Here is a 26,714-nt window from a genome sequence, read left to right as displayed (position 1 = left end):
TGCAAGCACGAGATGAGGAGTTACACCAAGCTGACTGGCAGCTTTGTGAGCACTACAGTCGGGACATCGCCCACAGCTTCCCTGGCCAATTGCTTTCTTTTAGAACCTCTTTCAGGGACCAGATACCACAGCAAAAGTCTGTTGTGGATCTGGCAAAAATGCTCATTGTCAACCACCCAGCTGTAACTTCTGCATTCTGTGAGGTTTGCACCGCCTTCCTTTTATTATGGACTCTTCCCGTCACCGTTGCAACTTCTGAGTGCTCATGCTCCAAGTTAAAACAAATTAAAAACCCCTTGAGGAGCACGGTGGGACAGAAGAGACTGAGTGGACTTGCTATGTTGTCCATTGAGAATGACAGAGCAAAGAAAATGGACATACAGCGCATTGTGGACAAGTCCGTAGAGCTTAAGGCTCCTTCAAATAGTGGTGAGTAGGCCGAGTACTTCATATTGATTTTTTGTTTGTATGTGAACATGTGGGCCGCTGTGCCAATTTTACTACACTTTATATCTATTGATACAGTGGCCTACAGTGCTCTTATTAGTTGAAAAAGTTAAAGTGGGTGTCAGAATGATGCGGTCGCTATCCATGGTGCTGAACTGCTTTGAATTTGTGTTGTTTTATTATTAGGGGCCAGGTAGCCTAATGTTTTTTGTTGTTCTCTTGGTTTGTTAGACTTCATGTCCATTTGATTGACTTCAAAATGACATAACTGTGTGTAAAAAATGTAATAATGCTTGTAAGCCCGCTGTTGCGGTCACTGTAAAGCGATGTTATCATGAGCTTTACAGTGACTGCAGCCATGTGTGCGTAACACTATGCCAGTTTGCACCTGCCTTTCAAACGTACTAAATATAGATGCAAAAACAGCACCCGCTATCTGTTTCAGGTTTGATAAATCACACTCCGTGTGCTAAATGATTACATTTGCATCTCCTCCTCCCAGTATTTAAACCTTTAGTAGAATGGGCCCTTAGTGTTTATTAATGTTTCTTTGTAAACATGCAGTTAAACCTAAAGCCTGGTTTATGCTTCTGCATAACCCAACACAGGAGCCTACACACAGCCTGACGTGCACCTCCTCCAAAATTGAACTAGGCTTTGAAACGATGCAGAGCACAAGCCCTGTGATTGATCCAATTGATGGCATTGTATTTCATGTATTTACAACATTTCAGAAATCTCTGTATATTTCACCTCCTCTGACGTCTTTTCTCTTTTCTTCCTCAAAATAATTTCTGTGTGATCAACGGCAACATGTATCAGCTCTAAATTAACATAATGCATTCAGAGTTGCTGAGAAAAGTGAGAAGAATACGTAGCAGGACCAGAAAAAGTCGACACGAGTATCATAGAGTCCACACTGCCTTCTGGATTTTTGGCAGAGTATTGCAAATCGACGTACAAGTATATAGTGCAGGCTTAACTGTACAGAGCAGACATTAACGCAATATACTGTATATGAAAGACAATTGCCAAGACAAGTTGAAGCAATGACATCAGTTTCAGGGATCAAATTGACACAAGAGGCAAAAACACAGAGACACATAACGTTTTCCAAAATATCCACATACATGTAGACAGAGCACGGTCATAAAACAGCAGACATGGTAGAGTCTGGGGAAAGAAACTGTGAACACAGAGCCCAAGGAAGCACAGGCCATGAGGGCAAGAGAGAATGTGAGAGATAAAGAAGTATGAAGAAAAAATGAACAGTACTGAAGAACAGAGAGGAAGGAGAGGGCTCGTCATGAGACTCAGGCTTCTGCTGCTTTTTGTTATCAGTTTGAACAGAAATGTCAGAGCAGTGTGACACTCTCCCCTACAGCTTTCCCTGCTGCCCAGCCACTGCTGTGTAACACACACACACACACACACTGAAGATCTTCATTAGGAGAAATGTGCTGCAAATGCACTGTAAATGAAAATAATGTTCTGCAAGGCCAAAACAACTGCATCAACAGCAAACATGCTGCAAATACACAAATGGCTCAAAGACATGCAGTAAAACAATACACAACAGCAAAATAGATACTATGCAAATCAAGACAGTACTGCTTCAGGCCTGTAGGGGCGCCAAGTGAAACAGCTTTATTATTGACAGGACCGCGGAGAAGACCACAGACTGGATTCTCTGTTTAGATGGCAAAGCAGCGATATCACAATTTTACTGTGGCCGGGTGTTTCCAGACAGTCTGGCCTGGACTCTGACCAAGATACAGTGAGGATGAGAGAGACGGAGTGCTGAGGAAATGCTACATTCAAATTCATGCTAGTTTACCATGACTACCAACCCTAGCTTTAATGAATCAATTTTCTAAGTTAACTTTTCCCAAAGTCATTCTTCTCTTGCCAAAATGTAACACAGCATTGTCGTCATCATGTACTGTAATTTTTCTTCTTGTTTAAAAATATGTGATTTGTTGATGCTCAGAGGACACAACATGAAATGAACATGGCCTCTATTGCTTCTAAAATTCATCGCCTATCATCAGCCATTTACTAGAGGTTGCACATTATTTTTATCCGTCTCTCTCCCAGCAGAAGTCTATACCCAGGCAAATATTAATTCAGAGTTCCAGTCCTATGGCAATTCTTCTCTGTTGGCTCTTGACACAGTAGGTAAAGAAGAAAGTTTGAGCCGTGCCTTTCCTTTGCAAAGACAACTGTATCACAAACCTGATTGAGCAACTTCAATGTGGTATCAAGTGCTCCTGGTTTCAAGACAGAGCAACAAAACCAATCTGTGTTTCTGATAAGGCGGAGGAAACTCTGGCTCTGGATCTTGATGCAGAGCCAGACTATCCTTTCAAAATCTACAACAACTGTCGAGGAAATGTATGGAGAGCTGACAGGTTGTTAAATATAATTTGAATGACTGATTTATTACCAGAGAGAGATCATTTAGAATGAACTGACATGTTGGCTAAGTAGACTATTTAGTACATCGCTCTGCAGGCATCTGCCAGAGACAGTCTTCAGAGCTGCATCCCTCATCTTATCTCTTAGCTCAATTAGATCTGGCATCCATGGCAACGATAGTACCAAGGAGCTGTCAGATCATACTGAGAGAAAATAAAATCAAACCTCCGTTCATTTTCTTTCGCTCACTTTAGTTTATTCAGGCAGTAGAATATAGCGTGCTGAGGAGAGAGCAGCTAGCAGGACACTCAGGGAATAAAGGCATTCACTGGCTCTTTATGAGATATATTGACCATTTATATGTTTCAAATAAAGAATACGGCATTAGATAACTGCAGATAAGACAGAGTCAATTGTACCCAATCAGGCAAGAAGGTCTCTGGTGGACCATTTCAGATCTAACCCCGTAACGTATAATGACTTTTTTCTGTAAGTATTATCGCTGAGCTTGCAGAAGTCAGAGTTAACTTGTCCACAGAGCTGAAAAACTAATGTGATGACTCAGGTGTTTTGTGGATCTGGTCTTTGCTGCGGCCATACCAAGAAGAGATTTTCCTGTTGGATTTTTCATATTTCTTATTTGTTCCCAGCTGTCTGTTTTTCTCTTTAACACACAGACACTACATCAAAGCATAAAGTGTGAATGTGCAATAATCAGGATTTCTTGGTAAGCCCACTTGCAGATATCTACAGTAAAAACTCTGCAGAAGTCTAAACTTTGCACATTTAAACTGTATGTGTGAGCGAGGAAGAAACAGTCTGCTGCTTTTTTTACCCTTCATCCTTTCAACTCTGCTGCCACAGCATCACAACATTAAAATGCATCCTCTGTTTGACGGCATCATTTAAATAAGGCTCAGTTGTGTGTTTCTGTCAGCTTATTATCTCTTTCTGTGTAGCCAGTAATGACATGCTGTTGCTTACCTAATATATAGTATTGCATGAGCTATGCCTGCGTTAGCAATTCACAACACAAGTTCAGCGTGAAGCTGACAACTGTTCAGAATATCTCTATGTGAAGCTGTCTGCATGTGTCTGCGTCTGTGTGTGTGTCCTTCCTGTGCTGCCTGTTGACTGATCCCTCTTATCTGTGAAGCTCTGTTGGTGATTAAGGTTTTTGTCCGTGGCTTTTTGTGCTAATGATGTGAGAACAAACAACACGATGAGCATCACAGAGTCTGCAGAGCAAAGGTTTTTATTCCAGCCTTTAGTTTCCCTGTCTGTGCTTTGTGCTTGTAAAACTATTTTCGGGTCTTGTATGAAACAATGTACAGTATTTCTCCACACAGTCTTCAACATGTTTGCCCTTAAGGCACTTGACAGGTGGACCTGAGGGGCTCCTTTTCAGTGAATCAGAAGAACACAGTTCAAGGTGAGTGGTAGGGGCAAACAGAGTGAAGCAACACATTTTTGATCATTTCATCATCAGTGCCATGTGGTGTAACTGTGACAGTTGTGGGACTAAGAGGAATACACTTTATAAGGAGTCAGAGGAACTGGCAATGAATGAGGCAAATTAAATCACCTCTCACTTTCTATTAAAATGTTATGTCTCAAAGTCTCGAGCAGCTCTACGTCACAGTTGTATTGTTACAGAACCCAATTTTCACTTGTCTTAGGTGTGTGAATGCAAATCCAGATCCTCAGCCACTCGTCCTGTATGAAATATTCAACACAAAGAGACAAACAGCACCTGGCAGTGAGCAGCAGTTTGTCCAGAATGAGACCGCCTCCTCAATTCTCACCTAAGCATCATGACATATATCACCACTGTATACTGACTGACAATCATTCGCACCACAGCTGGACACGGATAAAGGAAAAACAACATGTTAAACCTTCACTGTCCCCTGCTTTAAAGACTGCATAACAATGATGAATGCATTCACAGCCAGCGTGTGCAAAGGTGGTTTAACAAGTCAAAGTTTCCTGAAATAGAAGCAGCGTACATCCAAACAGCGTTTATTTATGTCTCCCCACTGAGAGGGCAGAGCTGTCACCTCTCAGTGAAAGACAAAGAGACAGAACTGACATCCGCTCAAGAACTCAAAGAAGCTACTGTGACAAAGTGACATCTTTAAAAATCCTTAAAATGTACAGGAGTGGCCGGAGGTGAGGAGTCTCTACAGGCTCTGGCAGCCTTAAAATGATTCATACTGAAACACACGCCAGTGAGATCGAGCAAAGTCTTCTGCTACAGTTCATAAATTAACAACCTGGCAGCACATATTGATCATCTGAATCAGATAACTGTCATAAAACTATCTGAAATCTGAAATCTAAGAAGTATTTGGCTTTCTAATTCCTTCCAATCACATTTAAAATCTCCCTGACTCTCTTCAGACACAGAGAGGTGGAGAGGTGGAGAGGAGAAGGAGAGGACGTGAAGATTAGGCTTTACTCTGAATCATGTCTGAAGTTAAAAGAGCAAAATTTACTTTCACTAATTGATACTAACTTTTATTTCCTCAGAGGAAGAACGAAACTGTTGTACTTCAGTAAAATGATCTCTGGATGCAACGTTAGTATTACAGTGAAGCAGACAAGAACCAGAGCAGTTAGAGCAGACTTTGGAAGGTCATTCAAGAAATATAATTACCTGTAAAGGTTAAGATCCTCAGAGAGTTCTGGCTTTTTCCAAAGCTGATAAGACAAAAATTTATCTAAATCCATGAGTGGGGGGCCAGATTTTTTGCATCAGAAGTGATCTGTGATACCAATGTTATCGTTTACCAGCATTTCAGCTGACATTGCCGTAGGCAGGGAAACAGTGTTAGTGCAGAGCAAAAGGGGCAGACTGCAATCCTGGATCTCATCAGCAGTCACCTGTCAAACAACTCTTTCAGTTATGTGTTTAAACTATAGACTGTATAAATAATGGACGTTGTATCCATTACGACACCCATTTGTTCCTGAGCGCTGTTTTGAAGCCAATCGTCGGCAGGAGCCATATTGGAAATGCGGAACTCAACCAAATGTAGTGTGAGGTAAAGAGGCGGGGTTTGAGCCTCCTAGTCAACAGCTATGTGTTCCCTCCTGTCAGTCAAGTAAGTCATGTCCCATGTCAACAGCTATGTGTTCCCTCCTGTCAGTCAAGTAAGTCATGTCCTTATTTGGGCAAAAACTTGTAATCTTATTATCTTCTGAACCGTTGCGTTAGAAAAAACTCAGCCCCCGCACAGTGTACCGATAGAGAAATTAGTGACGTAGACCCAAGCTGTTTTTTGAACCAGACTGTAAACATGTTTATTTCTGCTGCAAAGATCGTCTTTTTTTTTGGTGTGAATGTAGTTTCTGATGTTTCTGCAGTCAGCCTTAAGCTGATGCTTGATGAACTGCAGTTTATAACACTTTCGCATGGGCTTCATATTTTGAGGCCGGAGGTTGCCACTTGGTTTAAACTGACACCTGGATGCTTATGCTACTAACAATCCACTCATATGCTAGTTTGTCATTCTTCCCTCTCAAGTCAGATTTTAAAAACAAAACGTCTTGGTGGAGTTTATCTTTCACTGCTGGCTTCACTTGTTGGTTGTTGATCCCTGAGGCTAAATCAAACCAACAACATCAGGTAGTAGTACCCGTCTCTCTAACTTATCTCCCGGTTTTATAAGATGCTTGATTCTGATTGGTCAATACCCCTCGACAACTGCTTGACAACAGTTATTAACCTTCACTTACATGAGCAACGCCAAAGACAAACTGATCACACGTCATGTCAAATCAATCCACGGAAAAGAGTTCTGGCACATGCTTCTGCTTGTTGACACCATAGACCATAAGGTGAGGTAACACCGTTAGCTTCCGTTAGCATCAAAACAATCTGGCTAAAACACTTTTGGTTAGCATGCTAAATCGGCAGACTACAGACATTTTCATATCCTTCAGGATGGACAAGACCTCTTCGCTTCTCGTCGGGGTCTTGTCTCACCCTGTAGGGATTCTAATTCCCATTACTACCCGCTAACCATACCTTACATAAAACCTTGTGGGTTTAGAGATTTGTCACAATGTGAACATATGACTGATATTGAGCTTACTGGACTGGATTGCTTTTATCAATGTCTTTTGCTCTCCTATCCACACTGTGCAGTGACAACAACATGCATGCATAAAGAACTTTAAGACTTAATTATTCATGTGCAAGGCAAAAGCACCTCTACATTTCTAGTAGGGATATCTTACACTTAAAGCTCAAAACATATATACCCAGGCATCTCCCTGACTGCTGAATGACAACAGGGTGATTTCAGAGAATCACTGTTAAACTTGTATCTCCTTGATTTAGAGTCATGAATCCTGTCTGCCTCACAGTAAAGTAAATCTTCAAGTTGATCTCAAAATGCACAACAAGATAAGCACCTCTTTCAAAAGGACACAATAACACCGCTCGACACTCGCAGCAAAAGATTATGTCGGTACCATCGATCACACTATATATGTTTTGGTAATCTATTCCAGCAAGTGTCAGTGAGTGGTGCAGTTTTTATAGTTCATATCAGGGGAGAGGGGTAGAGAGAGAGTGTGAACAAACTCATGATACATAAATAACATGCATATGAAGGTGTTTGAAGTACAGACAGTGGTGGACAAAGTACAAGGCCTCATTACCTTAAGTCAAAGTTTAGATCCTCCTGGTCAAACATTATTCAAACACAAATTGAAAGTTGTTCAGTCAAATTATGACTTGAGTTAAAATCCTAAAGAGTACTTTCTTTTAAAAATACTTAAAGCTAGGGTTGGTAGTCACAGAAAACTAGCATGAATTTGAATGTAGCATTTCCTCAGGACTCCGTCTAACCCCTCCCCCCCTCCCCTCGGAGCTCCTCTAAAACGACGCCCCCACTCACATGCATGAGCGCCATTGATTCGTGACCATATGATTGTGACTGATTCAAAACCGGTCCTCAGCACATCGTTTGTGTTTTGCACTACGTCATCTCATGTCACACTCAGCGGGGACGTACATTTGCAAAACAGATAGTCATTTTGGCATAAATGTGGAACTAATGTGGGATAAAATGTTCCTCAAGACATACATAGATTTGTGTCATAAAATGTGTGAAATTATTTCTGTAATTAAAGATTGATGAATAAAAAATGTCTGAATTATGTTGGTTTTAGAAGTTTGTTTAATTATGAAAGGAGGCTGATATTCACTTCAAACAGCATATTAATGAGATATATCCTCATTGAGGCTGTAAATCAGGCCACAATATTGCCAATTAAAGTGATAAACTAATAAACTGTAGTCTGCAGTCTTATATTTATGCCTTGAGGTATACTAAGGCAGGTGATCTCCTTGAGGGACCAGTAAGGCAAAGTGCTGAGGTGATAATATAAAACATTAAGAAGCACTGTGCCGCTGTATGTACTGAAGTAATCATATTGTTGAAGCATCATGATCCCGACTCTGTCACAAAAACAACATGTACACACTAGCAAGCTCAGACACACAACACAACTGTAGATTTCATCAACACACCCACACTTCGTCTCAGATCTGAGCACATCTCGAGTGTAGCAATCATAGCGTGTGTGATATTGCTGTCCGACTAAATCCAATAACAGCCCAGTTCCCTTCAGGGTCCTTCAATATAACAATGTCACCTACCATTCGGAGATCCCTCGAGCACCTCTCCTGTGTAGCGCGTCTCTTTGAAAATAGGCCGGTTGTCATTTTGGTCGATGACAGTGATCACAAGTTTGGCAGGTCCCTCGACAAGGTTCCCGTCAAAGTCTGTGGTTGAGACTTCCAGCTGTGAATGAAAAGATAAAGGAGTTTATTTTCTGAAATGAAGAGTTTTCTCTGTACAACTCTTATTTTCTGCTTTTCCACATAACTGTAGCAGCCACAAAAAATAGCCCACCAGTTTTATTTAGTGAAAGACTTCCACAGTTCAAAATGCTCTTACTCCTTTTCTACTCACAGCAGTGCAGTCTCTCCTCTTACAAATAACAATAACACTTGAGTGATTAATTTTCAACTGTTGTCTGAAACAGATTAGTGGTTTCAAATATTTTGTCTTTGCTGAAGTAGTGAGCAATTTCTTCAGATTACAATAACAAATTGTTCCTTGATAGCAACATTTAGTTTATAGTTTCTCAAAGTGTCATTTAATCCAGTTCATTTAGTGATAAAACTGTCTGTGCGATGACTGTGCTTCAAACATCCATCCAGCAGAAACTAATGACTTAGCAGATATCTAACGGAGTGTTTCCCTACTGTCAGTTTATCTATCATGCGACTGTTTATGTGTGTATAATTTCCCTCTACGTGTCTAACCTTCTAGACTTTACAGGTACTTCAGATATACAGAAAAACTTCTTCTTTTCCTCCTTTCTCCCGCCCCCTCCTCCATCGAGGAATCCTCTGCCGGTCCACATCACATATTTATGAATCCAGCTTCTCATGCAGCTATGTGCAAATGTTGATTTACCGATAGGGTCAGTCTCTGTGAATTCTTTTTTGAATGTATCTGTTCAGCATTTAGTAGAAACAGGTCTGAAGCCACATCACATATTTATGAATCCAGCTTCTCATCCAGCTATGTGCACAATGTTGATTTACCGGTCAGGCCGGTCTCTGTGAATTCTTTTTTGAATGTATCTGTTCAGCATTTAGTAGAAACAGGTCTTAAGCCAAGTACTAACCTGACAATTTAAGTCTCTAAACTAAAAGATGTCCAAACCTGCAGCTGTGATTGAAGAAAAAACCCTAAATAGAGTTGAAACTAAATGTAATCCTTTCTTGTGCAACATATTACTTGACAAATATTGCTCACGGGTGAAATTGAACTTTTCAAATGCTCAAATATATGTTCACTTATAGAGAATCAAACAGTTAATGGAAATATTATCTCATTTTAAAAGTACAATTTAGCTTAAAGGTGACATATCACGCTTTTTTCATCAATATATATTGGTCTAAGAGGTCCCCAAAACATGTCTTTAAAGTTTATGCTCAAAAAAACACTTTGAAATCAGATTTTGGCATGCCTGAAAATCCCTCTTCTTCACTCCTCCTCAGAACACTCTGTTTTCTCTCTGACCACGCCCCCTCAGGAAGTGGATGTGCCTCGGCTGTCCAGCACGTTGATCTAATGTTTACATGTTAGCTGAATATACACGGCTGCTCACAGATAGCGTTACTTCAACCCTCTGAATTCAAACCAGAATCTGATCCTGACGGAGAGGCACCTGCAGCAGGACCTTTCTGAAGGATTGGTCACAGATTTAGTGTTTCTTGTTGTTTTATTTATCAGTATGTCGACGTGTGTCTTGGTACACAGCTACGAACATGTAGCTATGTGGCTATGCTAACTAGCGCTAGCACTTATCCATGATAAATAAAAATCATCCACTAGATCTTCAAATCTGCAGACGTGGGGAGTAAAACCGACCTCTACCAGAAAGGCAGCAGGACCTTTCTGAAGGATTGGTCCCAGATTTTGTGTTTCTTGTTGTTTTATTTGTCAGTATGTCGACGTGTGTCTTGGTACACAGCTACAGCTACAGCTACAGCTATGAACATGTAGCTATGTGGCTATGCTAAATAGCGCTAGCACTTATCCATGACAAATAAAAATCATCCACTAGATCTTCAAATCTGCAGACGTGGGGAGTAAAACCGACCTCTGCCAGAAAGGCAGCGGGACCTTTTCTGAAGGATTGGTCACAGATTCTGTGTTTCTTGTTGTTTTATTTGTCAGTATGTAGACATGTGTCTTGCTACACAGCTACAGCTACGACATGTAGCTATGTAGCTATGCTAACTAGCGCTAGCACTTATCCATGATAAATAAAAATCATCCACTAGATCTTCAAATCTGCAGACGTGGGGAGTAAAACAGACCTTTGTGTTTATTAAGACAGCCTACAACTAGCATGCCTCCCTCCTAAGCTCCTTGTTAGCACACTCGTGTGCAGGTAATGAAAAATGTAGGTAATGTTGAAGACATGCTTTAATAGCAACTGCTGAGTCTGCTGCTAACACTAAAGTTGCTTTTCAGGAAACTTGTTACTTATATAAAGCAAGAACACAGTTGGTGAAGTTTTGAATTTCCGGTTTTATTCCTTAGGAAGAGATAGAGGTCCGAGTAATGACCTGGGAAGAGGGCGTGGGGGATGACATGCAGCACAGGGCCCCAGGTTGCATTTGATGCTTCTATGATGCTTCTGGGACTACAGCCTCAGTACATGGTGCAGCAGCTACTTTTATTACGTATCAATAATTACTTATTTTAAGTAACTCGCACAACACTAGTGATCACTATCATTTCTTTGTTGTTGAGACTGTCTGTTTCAGCAACAGTTAGTAGGCAACCACAAATGCCACCTTCATGCTGACAATTAAGAGACAAAGTCACTGATAGTCACCTTCAAGTGAGTTATAATAATAATAATAATAATAATAATAATAATAATAATAATAACTTTATTTATATAGCACCTTCAAAAATAAATGTTTACAAAGTGTGTTTCAATAACAGAGTAAACCTTTGGAAAGACAGAGAAGGAATTCTATCAATGCAAAAACTTGATACAACGCTAGAGGTTAAAAATGATAAAGGTAAATTAAACAGAATAAAGTGGTGTGACAATAGACCAATAAATCATTGTTTAAGAGATTTTTCAAAAAGAAATGAAATAAATAAATAAAAATGTATAAGTAAATAAAAGCATTAAAGGGCAATAAAGCTGCTTTCAGAATAAGAGGACAATATCACATCAGAGAAAATAGAAAATGGAAAGGATGAATTAGGATCATTAAAATAACACATACAAAATATTTAAAGCAATAAATAATCAAATAAAATAATCAAATAAAATTAAAAGCAATTAATTAGTTGGATAAAAAATTTAAACTAATAAATACATAGAAATAAAGGCAGTTAAAAGGATGGAGTCACATAAAAGCAAGTCTGTAAAAATGGGTTTTAAGAAGAGATTTAAAAGATGTCACTGACTCTACGAGCCTTCTTTCCTCAGGGAGGTTATTCCAAAGTGAGAGGTCTCCACTTTGGAATAACCAAAAATGCCCCGCCTGAGGATCTAAGGCTGCGAGATGGCTCATAAGGTGTTAGCATTTCAGAAATGTAGACCTAAACAAGCTTTAAAAGTGGTCAGTAAAATCTTAAAATCTATTCTAAAACGCACAGGAAGCCAGTGGAGAGAAGCAAGGACATGAGTGATGTGATGTCGTCTATTAATATCAGTTAGAAGCTCAGCTGCTGTATTCAGGACCTGTTGAGTAAGAAAATCTATAGAAAGTGAGTGGCCATCAGTCTGATACTTGTACAGAGAATTAAGTGTGGGCTAGGGTAGTGCTAGGATAAAATCAAGGTGACTGTTCTGATGAACTGCATTTAAAGATTCAGAATCAACCTCTTCTGTAAGCTGCGCATTGTTCAGCTGTTGTGTTTAATAATGGAGACTTCAGAACAGTGTTTACACGTTGTCAGAAAGAAGAGATAAAGACACAGAGAATAAGCAAGTGTATCGTTCAATACACACACACACACACACACACACACACACACACACACACACACACACACACACACACACATCCTTTGTCTAGTTGACAGTCTCCACATGCTTCAGGCTAATGTCAAAACACAGCGCTACACTGAATAACACTCTCTTAAAAAGGTTACAACTTGACTCCTTACAGAACAATAACCTGTTTCATAGTGATTGCGTGGAGGCATGACTACAGGCTTCATAGAAAAACTGCAGGTAGATAAGTTTCAATAAAAAAATCTGTATCTCATATTCATCTGAAACTTTTCATTTACTCTCATTATACTTCTGAATGTTTCAGGAAGAGAAGGGTGTCTATCCTGTGCTTTGTCCAGCACATGTGGACCAATGCTCAGGTAGATGTTACAGACAGGGGAGTGAACACCTTAAATACAGTGGTGGACAAAGTACAAAAGTGATTCACTTTAAGGTCAAAGTATGGATTATCCTGTTTAAATATGACTCCAGTACAAGAGAAAGGTTGCTCAGTCAGATTATTAACTCAACTCAACTCAAACTTTATTTATAGAGCATGTTTAAAACAACCAGAGTTGACCAAAGTGCTGTACAGATCAAAAGAGCATTTCCTCAGTTCAATCAGTACCTTATTTCTTATTTTTGTATTGTATTTATTTATTTTTTATTGTTTTTATTATTGTTGTTGTATATATTGTGTTCTTAACCTTAGGATTGTGGGGTGGGTTTGGGGTCGGGGCTGGGGATGGGATTAGGAACGGGGGGGGTCTAGTTTATATATTTTCTTATATTTATTCTATTTTAAGATGTTTTTATGTACAGCACTTTGTGTCATTGTATGAAAAGCGCTTTATTAATAAAGTCTGATTGATTGATTGATTTAAAAACTTCAATTGATCAAGCAGAGCGGATATGCCAGGGCAGAGCCGAGGGGCAGCCGCCACAAAGGCTCGGTCACCTTTGGTTTTAAGCCTCGTTTTTGGGGTTACCAATAACAACTGACTAGACGATCTCAATGTTCTGGCAGGGACATGGTAATGGAGAAGCCCGGTCAGGTACTGGGGGGCTATGCCATTAAGAGCTTTAAAGACAAACAATAACATTTTAAAATCTGTTCTAAAAGCAACCGGGAGCCAGTACATCAAAGTTAAAGTTACTCAATACAAAGTTCTGGAGGACTCGTTTTTATAATGCTTCAGTATTCAAACTACTTTTTAAAAAAATCTCTTAACATTGTTGTGTTTTTAAGAGCATTCCAGATTACAAGAGTGTATATTATTTTGGAAAACATTTACTTTTTCAAACTCACATGCTGCAGATTTAAAGATCTGCAGTTCCAAAATAATCAAATCAATAACAGGAACAACCAACCAGAGAAAAAAAACAGTAATTAAGTTACTCCAAGCTCAGACAGCTTGGTTTAAAATGTTCATCTGGAGTAAAGCTATGTTTAGCTACACACCTCGACATGCTTTCTCTGGTTGGATGTGAATTTTTTTGTAGGCTCTGATGAAGTTTGAGGGCTAAAGATTTGGCCATTGGTGCTCAGATTGATAATCATCATCCTTCTCTGCCGTAGCCATCACTACCAACACTAAAGGAGCCACCTGATCTGAGTGATGTTTGCTCTACGTTCAACCATGGAGACATGTGACAGGTACCTCAGAAAACCAGACACAGAACTACACACACACACAGTGTGTGTTGGGATCAGGTTTTACAAAAGAAAACTCATCAGCTGACTTCAGAGCAAAAGAAAAGAGTAATAAGAAGATTCATAGAAATGTGGTGGAGTCAAAAGTAAGAGATTTGTCTTTCAAGTGGAGGAAAAGTCACAAGTTTACCTAAAAAATAACACTCAAGTAAAGAACAGGTACTCAATACTCAAGTGAATGTCCTTTGTTACTGTCCATTACTGCCTGTCTGCTCATGAAACTTCACTTTAAAGTGCTTAACATTGGACATATTACAGATGTATGTTGCCAGTACACTTGTCTGAAGATAGGGACCACTTCTGATATCATCTAAGCTGGCATGCTACGAGAAATTCCCTCCTGAAGTCATGGATCTGTATTCTCCACTGAATGTAAAGACATTACGTCTTTTCCAATCTTTACCTGTGGATAAAGAGATCCCTCCACTTCCTTCATTAGCACTGAAGCATGTCAGGAGAGATTCATCAAAGACAGAGCTAGCTAGATTGCTCCTTCCTTTATCTGCAGCATCACATTAGCAGCCTTCCTCCTCCTATCAGTGATGCATGACATCATGCAACTTCTGTATCCCACAGGTCATCACACTCCTCGTTCTTTCCCAAACGCCTAGGTCTTCCTATTTCTTTGTCCTCCCATGTCTCCGTCACCACGGCGCCCACAACATATGGTGTAATGGCAGTAATGGCACACATGCAGCTGAACTAAGTGTTTTAGGTGTTAGGAGACTAATGGTTTCATATATCATCTCCTCCTCCTCTCTGCCTTGAGAATGTACCACAGGAGGCTTTCAATGACCAGGAACCATTTCCCCCTCTGGACCCCTCCTGCAGAACTGCTGACTCTCAACTAACGCTGTTTTCAAGCAAACATGTATTTTCACAAACACACACACACACACACACACACACACACACACACACACACACACACACACACACACACACACACACACACACACACACACACACACACACACACACACACACACACACGGTCGCTTAGAGGCATGTTACACAAAGGCAACAAGCGCATTGCAAAATACTTACTTTCCTATGCCAACAAGCATATGTATGCATGACTACACTTGCACATACACACACATGCAGAGTCTAGCTTTTCTACTCAGCATGTCTGAGCCTTAATGAGAACATTAGCTATGAGGTGCCGTGCATCAGGTCGTTTGAAAGGGGAACACACCAAGAGCACAGCAATAACCTGCTCGGCAGATGAAGAGAAAACATAATGAAACATGTATTTTCTCACAGCGAAGAGAAAGGTGTGATCTGCCAAACAAAGCCAGACATGAACAGCTTTGAACTGCATGACTTCCTCATGCTGCTGTCTCACATGCAAACCCAATGTCTGAGGTTCAATCTTACATACAACACATTCAGAATTCAAAGTTATATACTGGTGTGCAATAAGATGTTAGTATGCAGAGTAATTTATCTTGAGGTTGTAACATGTTGATGAAAGCCATCATGCTAAATTGTACTGTGCGATCAGTATACAATGCAGGGAGAAGTATTCATTATATTGTGTTATTTTATTTTACCCAGAAGATAGTACCGGAGAAAGCATGTGACCACCTAAATGTGCAAAGCATGCTGGGTACAAGGAGTGCAAGGAGTTGGGGAGCGGCAGTAGCTCAAGGGTCGCCGGTTCGAGTCCCAGTATGGACGAAGCTTGGCAAGTGGACTGGTGGCTGAAGAGGTGCTGGTTCACTTGCCTGGGTACTGCCGAGGTGCCCTTGAGCAAGGCACCGAACCCCCAACTGCTCGGGGTGCGCTGGTTGATGGCAGTATCCTCACTCTGACATCTCTCCCTAAGCATGTTCACTGCATGTGTGTGCATTTGTATGTATATACCAAAAAAAACTGCAGAGGGGGGAGGGACGAGTCTCTGTAGATCGGTTGTAAGCAGTGGGTCCATCACAACTATCAAAATGACCATAGGCTATGCAGGTTGGTGACAGACCTAGAACGAGCTAGTTGTGCACAAAAACTGCATGCTGATGAATGCAGTAGAAGTCTTAAACACAAGTGCAACTTATATTTCGGATTTCATGGTAATACTCAAAGGAAGGCAGAATCAGAAAAACTGATTGCACATGGGTGGAAAGAATAGCAACATCCACCACCCTCTCTACAACATGCTGGTGAAACACAGGAGCACATTCAGTGAGAGACTCATTCCTCCTTAATGCACCACAGAATGCCACAGGAAGTCATTCCTGCCTGTGGCCATCAGACTGTTCAACTCCTCCCTCTGATCACTGAACAATAACCTGTACTCTGTGCAATAACCATATAATACACTGTGCAATATCCCTGCCACTTCAACATCCTGTATATAATACCTTCATTCCCAGTGCTTTTGTACATAGCGAACTCTAACTATACTGCGCTTGTTTTATCTGATCTTTATTTTATTCTATTCATATTTATATCTTATTTTATTCCTTCTTCTATTCACATTTTGACTTTCTTACATACTGTTTATAAAAGCTCTGTAATGACCGACTTTCCCTCCCCGGGATAGATAAAGTATTTCTGGTTCTGATTCTGATTCAAAGAATATTGTATAAAAGAAACAACCCCTTTAATAATCTATGTGATTTAAGAACTGTCCCCCATAGATCCAGTTTTAGGTTAATTATATCCTTCATTTTATTTAGAGAGACATAGATAGATGATCAGATGTCTGTTCCTTATACACTGAATTATTTCCCGTTTTAACACAACAATGAAGTCCATGCTCTTTCTGATCACTCACAGATGAAATGTCTAATATAATACAAAACACATTAACCAAAGTACGTTTGATACAGACTTGAGGCTGTCCCTGTTTTCTACCTAACATTCATAGGCTAAGCCTTCTAAAAGTGATGGCCCTGCTGAAAACAGCTGAAACACAGACACAGAACACTGTCATGGTGCCTGGAGTAAATGCAAATGGCTGTAAATGCAAATCACACATTGTTCTATACCTGGTCTCAAAACCATTATCCCTCACAAACAGTATTTTCTCCCCCTGTAAGCTTAAAGTGTAATGTGTATATTCATCAAATAGTGTTTAATAAAAGCAGCACACCCTGACACACGCTTCACACAGCTTTGCACCGCAGCTGCTGCAGGAGCCAGGTCTGCATTTCCTCTAAGACGTGTTTGCATAATGAAAAACTATGTGAAACAAGTTCATGCAGCATTGTGTGTGCACAAAGGGTTAAAAGAGATTGCATTTTTCCTTTTGCATATATGTGGTAACTGTCTATTTTGCATGTGTGAATACACGGTCCTGAGAGACACAATGAGACCTCCAGCATATAACATGAATAAGTCATACAACATATACTTTAACAACAACCATTATCAGCCACCACTATCTCAGAAGTCCAAACTGAATATTTGAAAAAATACACATGTAGTGCTCATATTTATGTACATTATGGATGCCCTAAACTTTAATAATTCTAACTTATCGATTTATGTGCACAGCAAAAACTCAAACTGTATCACGAGTATTTCTCTGATTTCAAGTCAAGTGTATCTAACTCCACTTTACATAAACCACATTAATCTGACAGGTCCAGATGTACGTGTCTCGTTCTTGTTAAGTTTCTTGAGATTAGAATAATGTCTTATTTCAAGAAACTTCAGTTCATTTGGATCGCTGCACTGGCAGATATTTTCAGTCATTACAGCAACTCAGACCCAATTTCTCGCTTTTAATATCTTGAAAAAGATGTATCTCTTTCTTGTCTGGTGAATGTGGCTTAAATTAACTCTAACGAGCAATTATTGACTGAAAGTAAGACAAATAATTGTACTTACTTTTTAATTTTGCAGCGTGTATGAAAGTGTAGACAATAACCCACTACATCCTCTAAAAAACTTCTAATCGGGATGGCGTAGTTTGTGTGCGAGTGCGTGTACATATTTGTGTGTGTGTGTGTGTGTGTGTGTGTGTGTGTGTGTGTGTGTGTGGTGGCTTGGGAAGTTAAAGTCAGACCCGAGGCGGTGCATTGCTCACACGGCTCATCACTTGCCTGTTAGCAAAATGAGGAGGCTATTTTGTCTCTATCATGGATCATGGAGGAATATTTTCTCAAGTTGAAAATTAGCGTCTATGTGGCAGTGATTTGATTTGGAGGGAAAATTGCTTATTAAAGACAGCGGGAATTGGAGAAAATGGGTCCTACTCGTTCCCAAGCAGCTGCAGTCAGTCACAGGGGAAATGATAAACTCTGTGACCATCACCTCTGTGTTTATTGGCTGACCCGGCTCCACCTTCTGAGTGTAGCTCCGTGACTACAGGCCATCCTGTCTGTTAACATTACGGGGCTCAGTGAAAGCACCTCTCCCCTGCAGCCTCTCTTCCTCTCACTCTGCTTCTTGCCCTGAAAAGGTGTTAGGATGCTTTAGCACAACAATTTCCCCTCGCAGGTGAGATCATTATCACACTGAGACTTTGACACTGCTGCATGCTGAAAGGTCACAGTTTGTTTTAAGGAAGATTATCTTTAAAGTGAAAGGTGGTTCAGACTCAGTATTCAAGTTCTGCTCCAACTTTTTAGAATACACCGTGGTTTAGTTATTACAAAATGCTTCTACATGAAGAATATCATACAACGGTGTATTTGTTTTTCCTTTTAGGTTGCAAGTGAGAGGTGAGAAAGCTCGGAGTGAAGAAGTGTGCCATGACACACAGAGGTGGAGAGATGAGGGACCAAAACTTCATGTGGACATCTGTCTCACTCTAATTCAGTTCATTAGCAAAGTGTGAGGACAACATTGCAGACTGCAGTCCGTGTTCAAAGAGTGCCATGCACGTCCCAGCCAATACGTTCCCAATGTAGTCAATGCTCTAGTGTACACAGGGCAGGCCGCAATGCGTCTCAGCTCCGTCTCAGGAGCGTGCCCCTGCGCCGCTGTGCCAGAGCTACGCTTCGAGTCTATTTTCGACGGAGCCCGCGCCCAGCACGCGTCAATCTGCACAGATAAGAATGACCTGGACAGGAAGTCAGGCACGAGGATTGCATGAACATCCACCAATTTAAAAATAAAACACCATATACGGACTCCCGACCGTTTAAAAGACTGCATTCATCAGAATTACTCCTCTATCATGGATGTAAGCTACAAACAGCCACATCTGTGATACATGTCGACCACAACAGGACTTTAAGATAATAACTGTGTCAGAAGGTAACAGGACAACAAAATAGAGCAGAATTATTTATATGTAACTCATCTAAACTTGACAAAATGAACTTTATAGTTTTGCAGCATACTCAGTGATGATTAAAGCACAAAAGTAACAGACTTCTATCAAAATGAGCAGTAATTCAACCACAGAAAGGCTCTGTGACCTGTTGTTTGTATGTTGTTCTCTCTATGCTAGACCCAGCTGATCATGCCTGCTCTGAGCTGCACTATGCTCCAAACACGCGTCCTGTGTAGCAGGGTGCTCGCCGTCGGACGGACCAAACAATGCGATGCAGCTTTAACACAATGCGCCACATCCTGTATAAATTGGGGGTGAGAGGTGTATCCCTTTGCATGATGTATTATAAATAAGATACAAGTATATCCTCACTCTTGGCTCCTCTCTCCTCTCTCCTCTTTCCTATTTCCTCTCTCCTCGTCTCCACCAGGTGCATTTAATGAATTGGAAGATCATTCCTCGTGCAGGAGAGGAAACAATTTTCGGGTCAATCGAGGCGAGTGGACCCAAGGATGTGCAAATTAATGAAATGAGAAGAAGCCATGCAGATCACTAAAAATGATTATCCTGTGGCCACCCATGGGTTATTATTTTGTGGTCATGACTCATTTACATTATGGCCACGGGGCTAACTATCTTGTGGAAAAGAGATAATTATTTCGTGGCCACACATTACTATCTTATGGGCCGCGTTCTAATCTCATGTCCATGCATTATTTTTTTTATATCAAATGTCATCAAAGGCGCTCCAAATCTGTTCAATGTACAGGTATATTAAAAGTAACAAAACTTTACTCTGAGATCTTTTGGCTTACTTGTATTAAGATTCATAGTTTATCAATCTTAAAACACACCATTAACTGTCTGACAAACACAGCCTCTAGATATGTTGGCAGATCTTTGGGGGGCTTTGGGTTTAAACAGTAGCTTTCAGCGTTGCCAGCAGAAATACAGATAAGTAATACATGATTTCTAGGCCAATACCTCCACCCTGTGCACTTATCAAAGTCTGACCAGAAACCTGTTTTGGAGAAGGTGTTGAGGGATTGATTGATGGCAGGATTGTTGCCTGAACGTAAAAGCTTATGTGTCAAAGGGATCAATACAAAGCTAAATCATTGACCATGTATTCAGTCTCTATTGCTCTCCTTTCTGACAGTTTTCTTGCATACAATGACTCAACTAGCTGAAACCTCTGGTACTGCAAAGGAAACCCCATCCACACACTAAAGGAAAAAAGAAAACAAATCACATCCTTCTTCTACAAACTTTATATTCATAAGAAGAATCTGTTTATGGAGAAAGATGGTAACCAAAACATTTTGTTCTTCATCTTCTGACCTCTTCTCTTTCTCTAAGGAAACATCTTATCTTTGAGTCTTGAAAGGCCATTGTAGCCATATTTGAAGCTGGGGTTGATTACAGGAGACAGATACTGTGGGCAGGGTTAGAGCTCCTGTCGTTTGATCACACGTATGTGACAGTCTGGAAAAAGCCAGCTGAGCTGGGGTGGCTTTATCACGTCCTTAAACACAGACAAGAAAAGAAAGAGTGAAAAGGGAGGTGGAGGAAAGGGACCCAGTCATGCATATGGAAGTGTCTCCTTTGCCCCTTCCTATGCCATTGCCTCATTTCACATTCACTCAGCATTCAGCTCCTCCTGAGTCATTCAACTTATCCTCCCTTTGCGGGGCTGGTGAATTCAAAGGGGCTCTGCCTGCCTGCCGTTTTCATAAGATCCCAGTGAAACTGCTCCGCAGTAGCTCCAAGGTGAATAGTACTGTGCACCTCCCTCACACTCCTGTGGCTTGGCCTTTATCAGCAGGCTGCTCTCCACCCTACAGAAGCTCAGTTCTGCCCCAACACAGTTCAGACAGTCCGTTAGAGCTGGAGCCTTCCTACTCTCACTCTCTCCTCATGTTTTCCCAGAGACTCAGTAAGGGGCGAATAATCTGATCACCGTGAAACTTGCTGAACTGCTTCACAGTGTAGCTTCAGCAAAGATAAGACAAGTTAAGAACATCTTGAAAGAGGAGGAACCTGAGGGTGAGGCAGGGACAACAATGATATGTTCATTAATAATACATCTAGCCAGCTTAACAATGATGTGGAAAATTAGATGCTGGAAGTACAATAATATCTTTTCATCTCTTGTTAATGGATCGAGAATGAAATCCATCAAGTCCCAAAGGGAGGGTGCTCGAGAATCAAGTCCCCTGACTCTTCCTCCATTGTCACCAAGAGGATGGCCATTCAACAGCTATCGGATGGATAATGATGGAATTTACAGCAAACACACATGATTCATGGGTAAATGCTGGGAAACAATGTATATGTCATATAGCTAAACTAGTGACACATGATGAGATCCACTGAACTGGATGTGGTGAAACAAAAGTTTGCACAACATAAATGTCCCCAGGCCATGTCTTCAAATGTCTTTGTACTACCATCTTTGCTTTAGCACCACCAGCAGGTTTCAATGAAATGATCTGATAACTATTGATTGAAACATCATGAGGTTTGGTACCAATATTTATATCATAGACATAACTCTGCAACTCTTAAGACCTCTTATCTCTCCATGTAGCATCAGGTCAATTCTGAACTTTGTGAGAAACTGTGGCTGATGATCAAAAAGTGTAAAACTTACGACATCCCACTCAGTCTGACTCCTACTTGTGTAGCGCCAACTGTTAAATGCTGGCATGGCACCCCTAACCCTCATTAGGCAAACACTGTGAACATGCAATCTGCTAGACTAAAGCATGTTAGCATTGTCATTGTGAGCTTCTTTTAGCAAGGGAATAAGAGAGGGACTTACTTGAATACCTTGCTCCGTATTCTGCGACTTCAACCAAACTTTGTTTTGATTAAGGGTTTGGGTGGATGGATAAAACCTGCCTTACCACCTTAAAACATACAACTTCCCCTCATCATAATGCCCAAATTGTTTAAGATGTATGGCATTAAAAGCCTAACAGTAGCAAACAGAGTTATCTATGATTGGACTGAAATTACACCCGTCTTTGAGTTCTTTGGCGCAGGTTGTTCAGCTACTTAATGAATTTGTTCCAATTTTGCTCACTTCCTGCCCCAAATATTTCTACTGGTCTGATACAGTCTCACATGAAAAAGGCTCACTCTGAATTCAGCACTTCAAAAACCTCCCAAAAAGACTTTTGTTCAAACCGAATCCTCAGAATAGCTCTCTGTGTAGTCCATGTTTGGGGAGCCAGCCCTTAATCTTTAAAGGGATATGTGGATGCCTTGGTGGTCTAATTGGTATTCACAAAGCGGGGTGCTAATGATCTTGAAACCTTTTTAACTAGTCACAATCAACACGAACATCTGAAACACGATGTGCTCTTCAGCAAACAAAACTACTCTTGGAATATCGGATTGAGCGTGTGGATTTCTTTGTTCTGTCTCTTATCCCGGAGTTGAGGATCTGAAATGTTCCTCATTACATCAAAAGAAAAGAAGCCCTTGGCATGTCAAAGAAGATATAAATAGATGGTCTTTGGAGGAAGAGAGATTCAACAAAAGATGGAAGGTGAAAAAGAGTGGGGGAGTTAAAAGTAAAAAGACGATAGAAAATGATAGAAAGGGTCTTTCATTCGGCTGGCCGTCTGGTGAGATAAAAAATAATCCTGCTTCAGAAAGGTGTTGAAAGAGTCACAAAGGCTCTCCCTGGTGCATCATGGTACAAAACACCCCTCCTTCTCTCAGAAGGTATAATTCAATCTCCTTTTGTCTGCCACTGAAGCTTCTGTTTGGAGGGTCAGAGGAAGCTAGGCTTACCTGTCTGTGCCGATGGTTTATGTTTCTCCTCAGGTGTGCTGGATGTAGAGCACTCAGGGAGAAGTATGCCATCAACAGGACAACTGAGTGTTATCACTGCACGAAAGTTTCAATGACAACAGTCTTGTGTTTTTGAAAGAAAAGAGTCTCGAGCATCTATTGAATTCTACAGGAGAGTGATGAAGTGAGGGAAATATAAAATAAAGTGTTGTCATGTAAGTTAGTGTGGACACGCTAGTCACACTAGTCCACTTGAGGTTGCAGTTGGCTTTACATTGTTAGAAGGATCCAGCTTTCAGGAGGTACTGTCAAATTAAAGCTGATAAAAACATAGATTATTTTATTCATTCACCCTGAGTGAGAGTTCAAATATGATATGTACATTCCTTTGCAAGTAAGCATTGATAAACTTTATTACCCAGCTGTGTTAAATACTTCATTCTGATTGGTCAAACCTCCAGAACAACAGTTATTAATTCTGAATAGCAAAGCGACACCATGGACAACCAGATATCAGATCAATCAGCAGAAAGGAGTCGCATTTCACATTTGCCTGATGAGACTGTGGCAAAAGCGTTAGTTTGCATAGCCCCTGGCTAACCATTCATTCTCCCTAACTCAACAGCTGGTGTTTGTATGGGAATACAAATAAAAGATAGAACAGATACAGATGTAAATTCAGTAGTGCTATCGTCTGCTGCTAGTGATTATTTCTGTATTCATGAAAAAAGAAAAACAACTTTACATTTTGCTTCATTTGCAGGTTGAAGCTTGACACGAAGCCGCCGTGTGTCAATGAGATATAATATCAGGCTGAACCTGTATCTGCAAAGATGTCATATTGTTAACTGTGTCAGATGTTTTTTCTATATTCACAATACATGCCTCTATGCAGCATGATGTGGGATGCAGGGCCATGAAAAGGTTGTTTATTTTAATAGGTAATTAAAATCTCAATTTTTAATACTACATTCTGTTTTCAGTGATCCTACAAACAATTGACCTCGACAGAGCTGAGTTAAATAATTCATGCCTTTTCAATTTTCATCGGCAAATCATGCTAAGCAATGAATTTATGTCTTACTTCCTTTCTCCCCCCTCTGGCTAGATTCTAATAAACTATTGACCTACTTCAGTCCATTTTCCCTCCTTTGTGGTCAATGTCAGTCCTTTCAGTGGATAATTCAGAGTGTTTCTATCTCTGCAGATGAAAGTGGAGCTGGCCTGGTACTGAGGCAGAGTGCATTAGGGGCTATGCTGTGTGTCTCAGCAGGCAGTGGACAGGCTGTATTAGCAGCAGTAATGCCCGAGGCTGAGCAACAGGGCACTCACTGTTTAATCAGGTTATCTAGGAGTAGAGGCACAGCAGTATGTCTGCAGGGGGTTTCTGGAAGGACAGCAGGATAGTGACACGTCTCACAGAGTGGAATGATCCTGACCTGGAGAAAGGCTTAAAAGCCTCAAAAATGGTAAAACTTTGAGAAAAATCCCTGAAATGCACAGAGAGAAGACGGCTTCAAAGAAAGTTTCATACTTTCATGTTTTATTTGAACTTTAGTTCAATACCAACACATCTTTTTAGAAGCTGATTTGCTTTGTGAGACACTGAACAGCAGACAGAAATAATGTTTTCATTCTGTGATGCAAACATACAACTACAGTGCAATATTTCCTAAAGCACAGGCATTATGAGAGGAGTGTAATGTGAAAAACCCTGTGACATTGAGGCTGCATTTCTAAATGTAAAAGCCAATATGACCAAAGGTTTGCCTGCACGGGGAGTAGGTGTTGGTGATGCTCTCATTGACGTGTGAGTGTGCGTGTGCGTGTGCGTGTGCGTGCGTGTGTGTGCGTGTGTGTGTGTGTGTGTCCTTTATCTCCTGCCCACATACAGGGACTAAGTGCACATCAGGGCTGTTTTCCTGTGTGCAGGGCAGCGTGTCCTGCTCTCTAAAGCCCAGGAAATTACAGTCCAGCCAAGCAGAAAACAGGAGTGGGATTTGGACAACTGGCCTCACCTGTCTCAGGCCAGAGGCTCATAAAGCATATCTACTGTAAATGAGGATGGTGGCACTAGGTTGCTATACATAACAGCGGCGTATGTATTTTGAAACGTTCAAGAGATTGTGTGCGCATATAATGGTACAGAACATGCAAATGGACAGAGTTAATTTCTATGAATCTATGAATTAAAAATAAACGTTGAATTATTCAGTACGTTTCTAATGCACCTTACTTCCCATGGTCATCCCGAAGGTGGTGCATGTCCCCACGTCCCCGTGGTGCACTGGTCTCTGTTCCCTGGTCACTTCAAGCAGTATTTTCTCTTTCTTAAACTGTATATAGAACCCCAAATTATTCATTACCCACAGCTGTTTTATTTGCAAACAGAACATTTTTTAATAAAGTTAGAGAATGGAGCTAACTCAAAGCAGTTAGTCCTAAGTGACATGAAAAACTCATGGGAAATAATTTACTTTACAAGCCCTTTAAAAGCATTCCTCTTTAATGTGAAGTTAGACCCTGTACGCTGTATACTAAATCGCAAAAGTTTTCACAAAGGCATACACTGGTGTATGTATCCACCTGGCCCACGTGTTTAAGAGTGTACGTGTTCACCAGCTGTCTTGTTCAGCACATAGACTGTAAAAAATATGGACGTAGTATCCGTGACGTCACCCATCTGTTTCTGAACGCTGTTTTGAAGCCAATCGGCAGCAGCAGCCATATTGCTTCTGTCGAGCCAGTGTGACGTAAAGAGGCGGGCTTTGAGCCTCCTAGCCAACAGCTGCAGTGTTCCCACAGGCAGCTGTGCCTCTCATTGGAAGACTAGTAATCTCAATAACTTCGAAATTGCCGAATTAGAAAAAAATTCACCCCCCTCACAGTGAGAGGACATCGAGAAATTAGCTATTCAGACTACACTCATCTTTTGTACCAGGCTGTAAACATGTTTATTAATGCTGCAAAGATCGTCTTTTTCCCATTCATGTGTATGTGACTTCCGGTACTTCCGGAGCCAGCCTCAAGCGGATCCTCTATGAACTGCAGCTTTTAACACTTCCGCATTGACTCATACTTTTAGACCAGAGGTTGCCGCTTGGTTCAGCATCAGTTCTTGACAGGATGCCTAAAGAGGTGTCAGTTTTGCTTTTAAAGATTTTACAGCTGCAGAGCAACATGTTCAATGTGATAAATAACCAGAAGACAAGCTCAAACTTTAACAGACATCTGGATGATGAACCCAGAAGAGTAAGATGCTAAGGTTACTCTGACTGTTGCTGTTAAATTACTGTTAATAAGCTAATGGTAATGTTGGAAAGTAAATTGACTCAACCACCAGGTCCAGGATGTTTGACTTGACTGACATTCAGGTATAAGTTGAGTAAACATTCATAGTGATCCAGCCGCAGCAGAAACAATGAGTGCATCTCATCATTATGCACAACGCACATCACTTTAACTTAATGTACTTCAAGTCCATCAAATCCAGATACTCTGACAGGATCAGTCAGAATCTAATGTTAACAAATGAAATAAAAA

At 40.7% G+C, this 26,714-nt stretch overlaps 1 protein-coding gene across 1 annotated transcript in view; it reads right to left on the bottom strand.

The window, feature by feature from the left end:
- cdh13 (cadherin 13, H-cadherin (heart)) overlaps nucleotides 1-26,714 on the bottom strand; it is a 463,737-nt gene that overhangs the window by 223,656 nt on the left and 213,367 nt on the right. Inside the window, exon 7 of the mRNA XM_034685408.1 lies at nucleotides 8,540-8,684. Within this exon, the coding sequence (XP_034541299.1) occupies nucleotides 8,540-8,684 (145 nt within the window). The remainder of the gene's footprint in view (nucleotides 1-8,539; nucleotides 8,685-26,714) is intronic.

The sequence above is a fragment of the Notolabrus celidotus genome, chromosome 6 (assembly GCF_009762535.1).
Source record: "Notolabrus celidotus isolate fNotCel1 chromosome 6, fNotCel1.pri, whole genome shotgun sequence".
Taxonomy (NCBI): Eukaryota; Metazoa; Chordata; class Actinopteri; order Labriformes; family Labridae; genus Notolabrus; species Notolabrus celidotus.
Note: the sequence above shows the minus strand (reverse complement) of the source record. Positions and strands in the feature narration are given on the sequence as shown.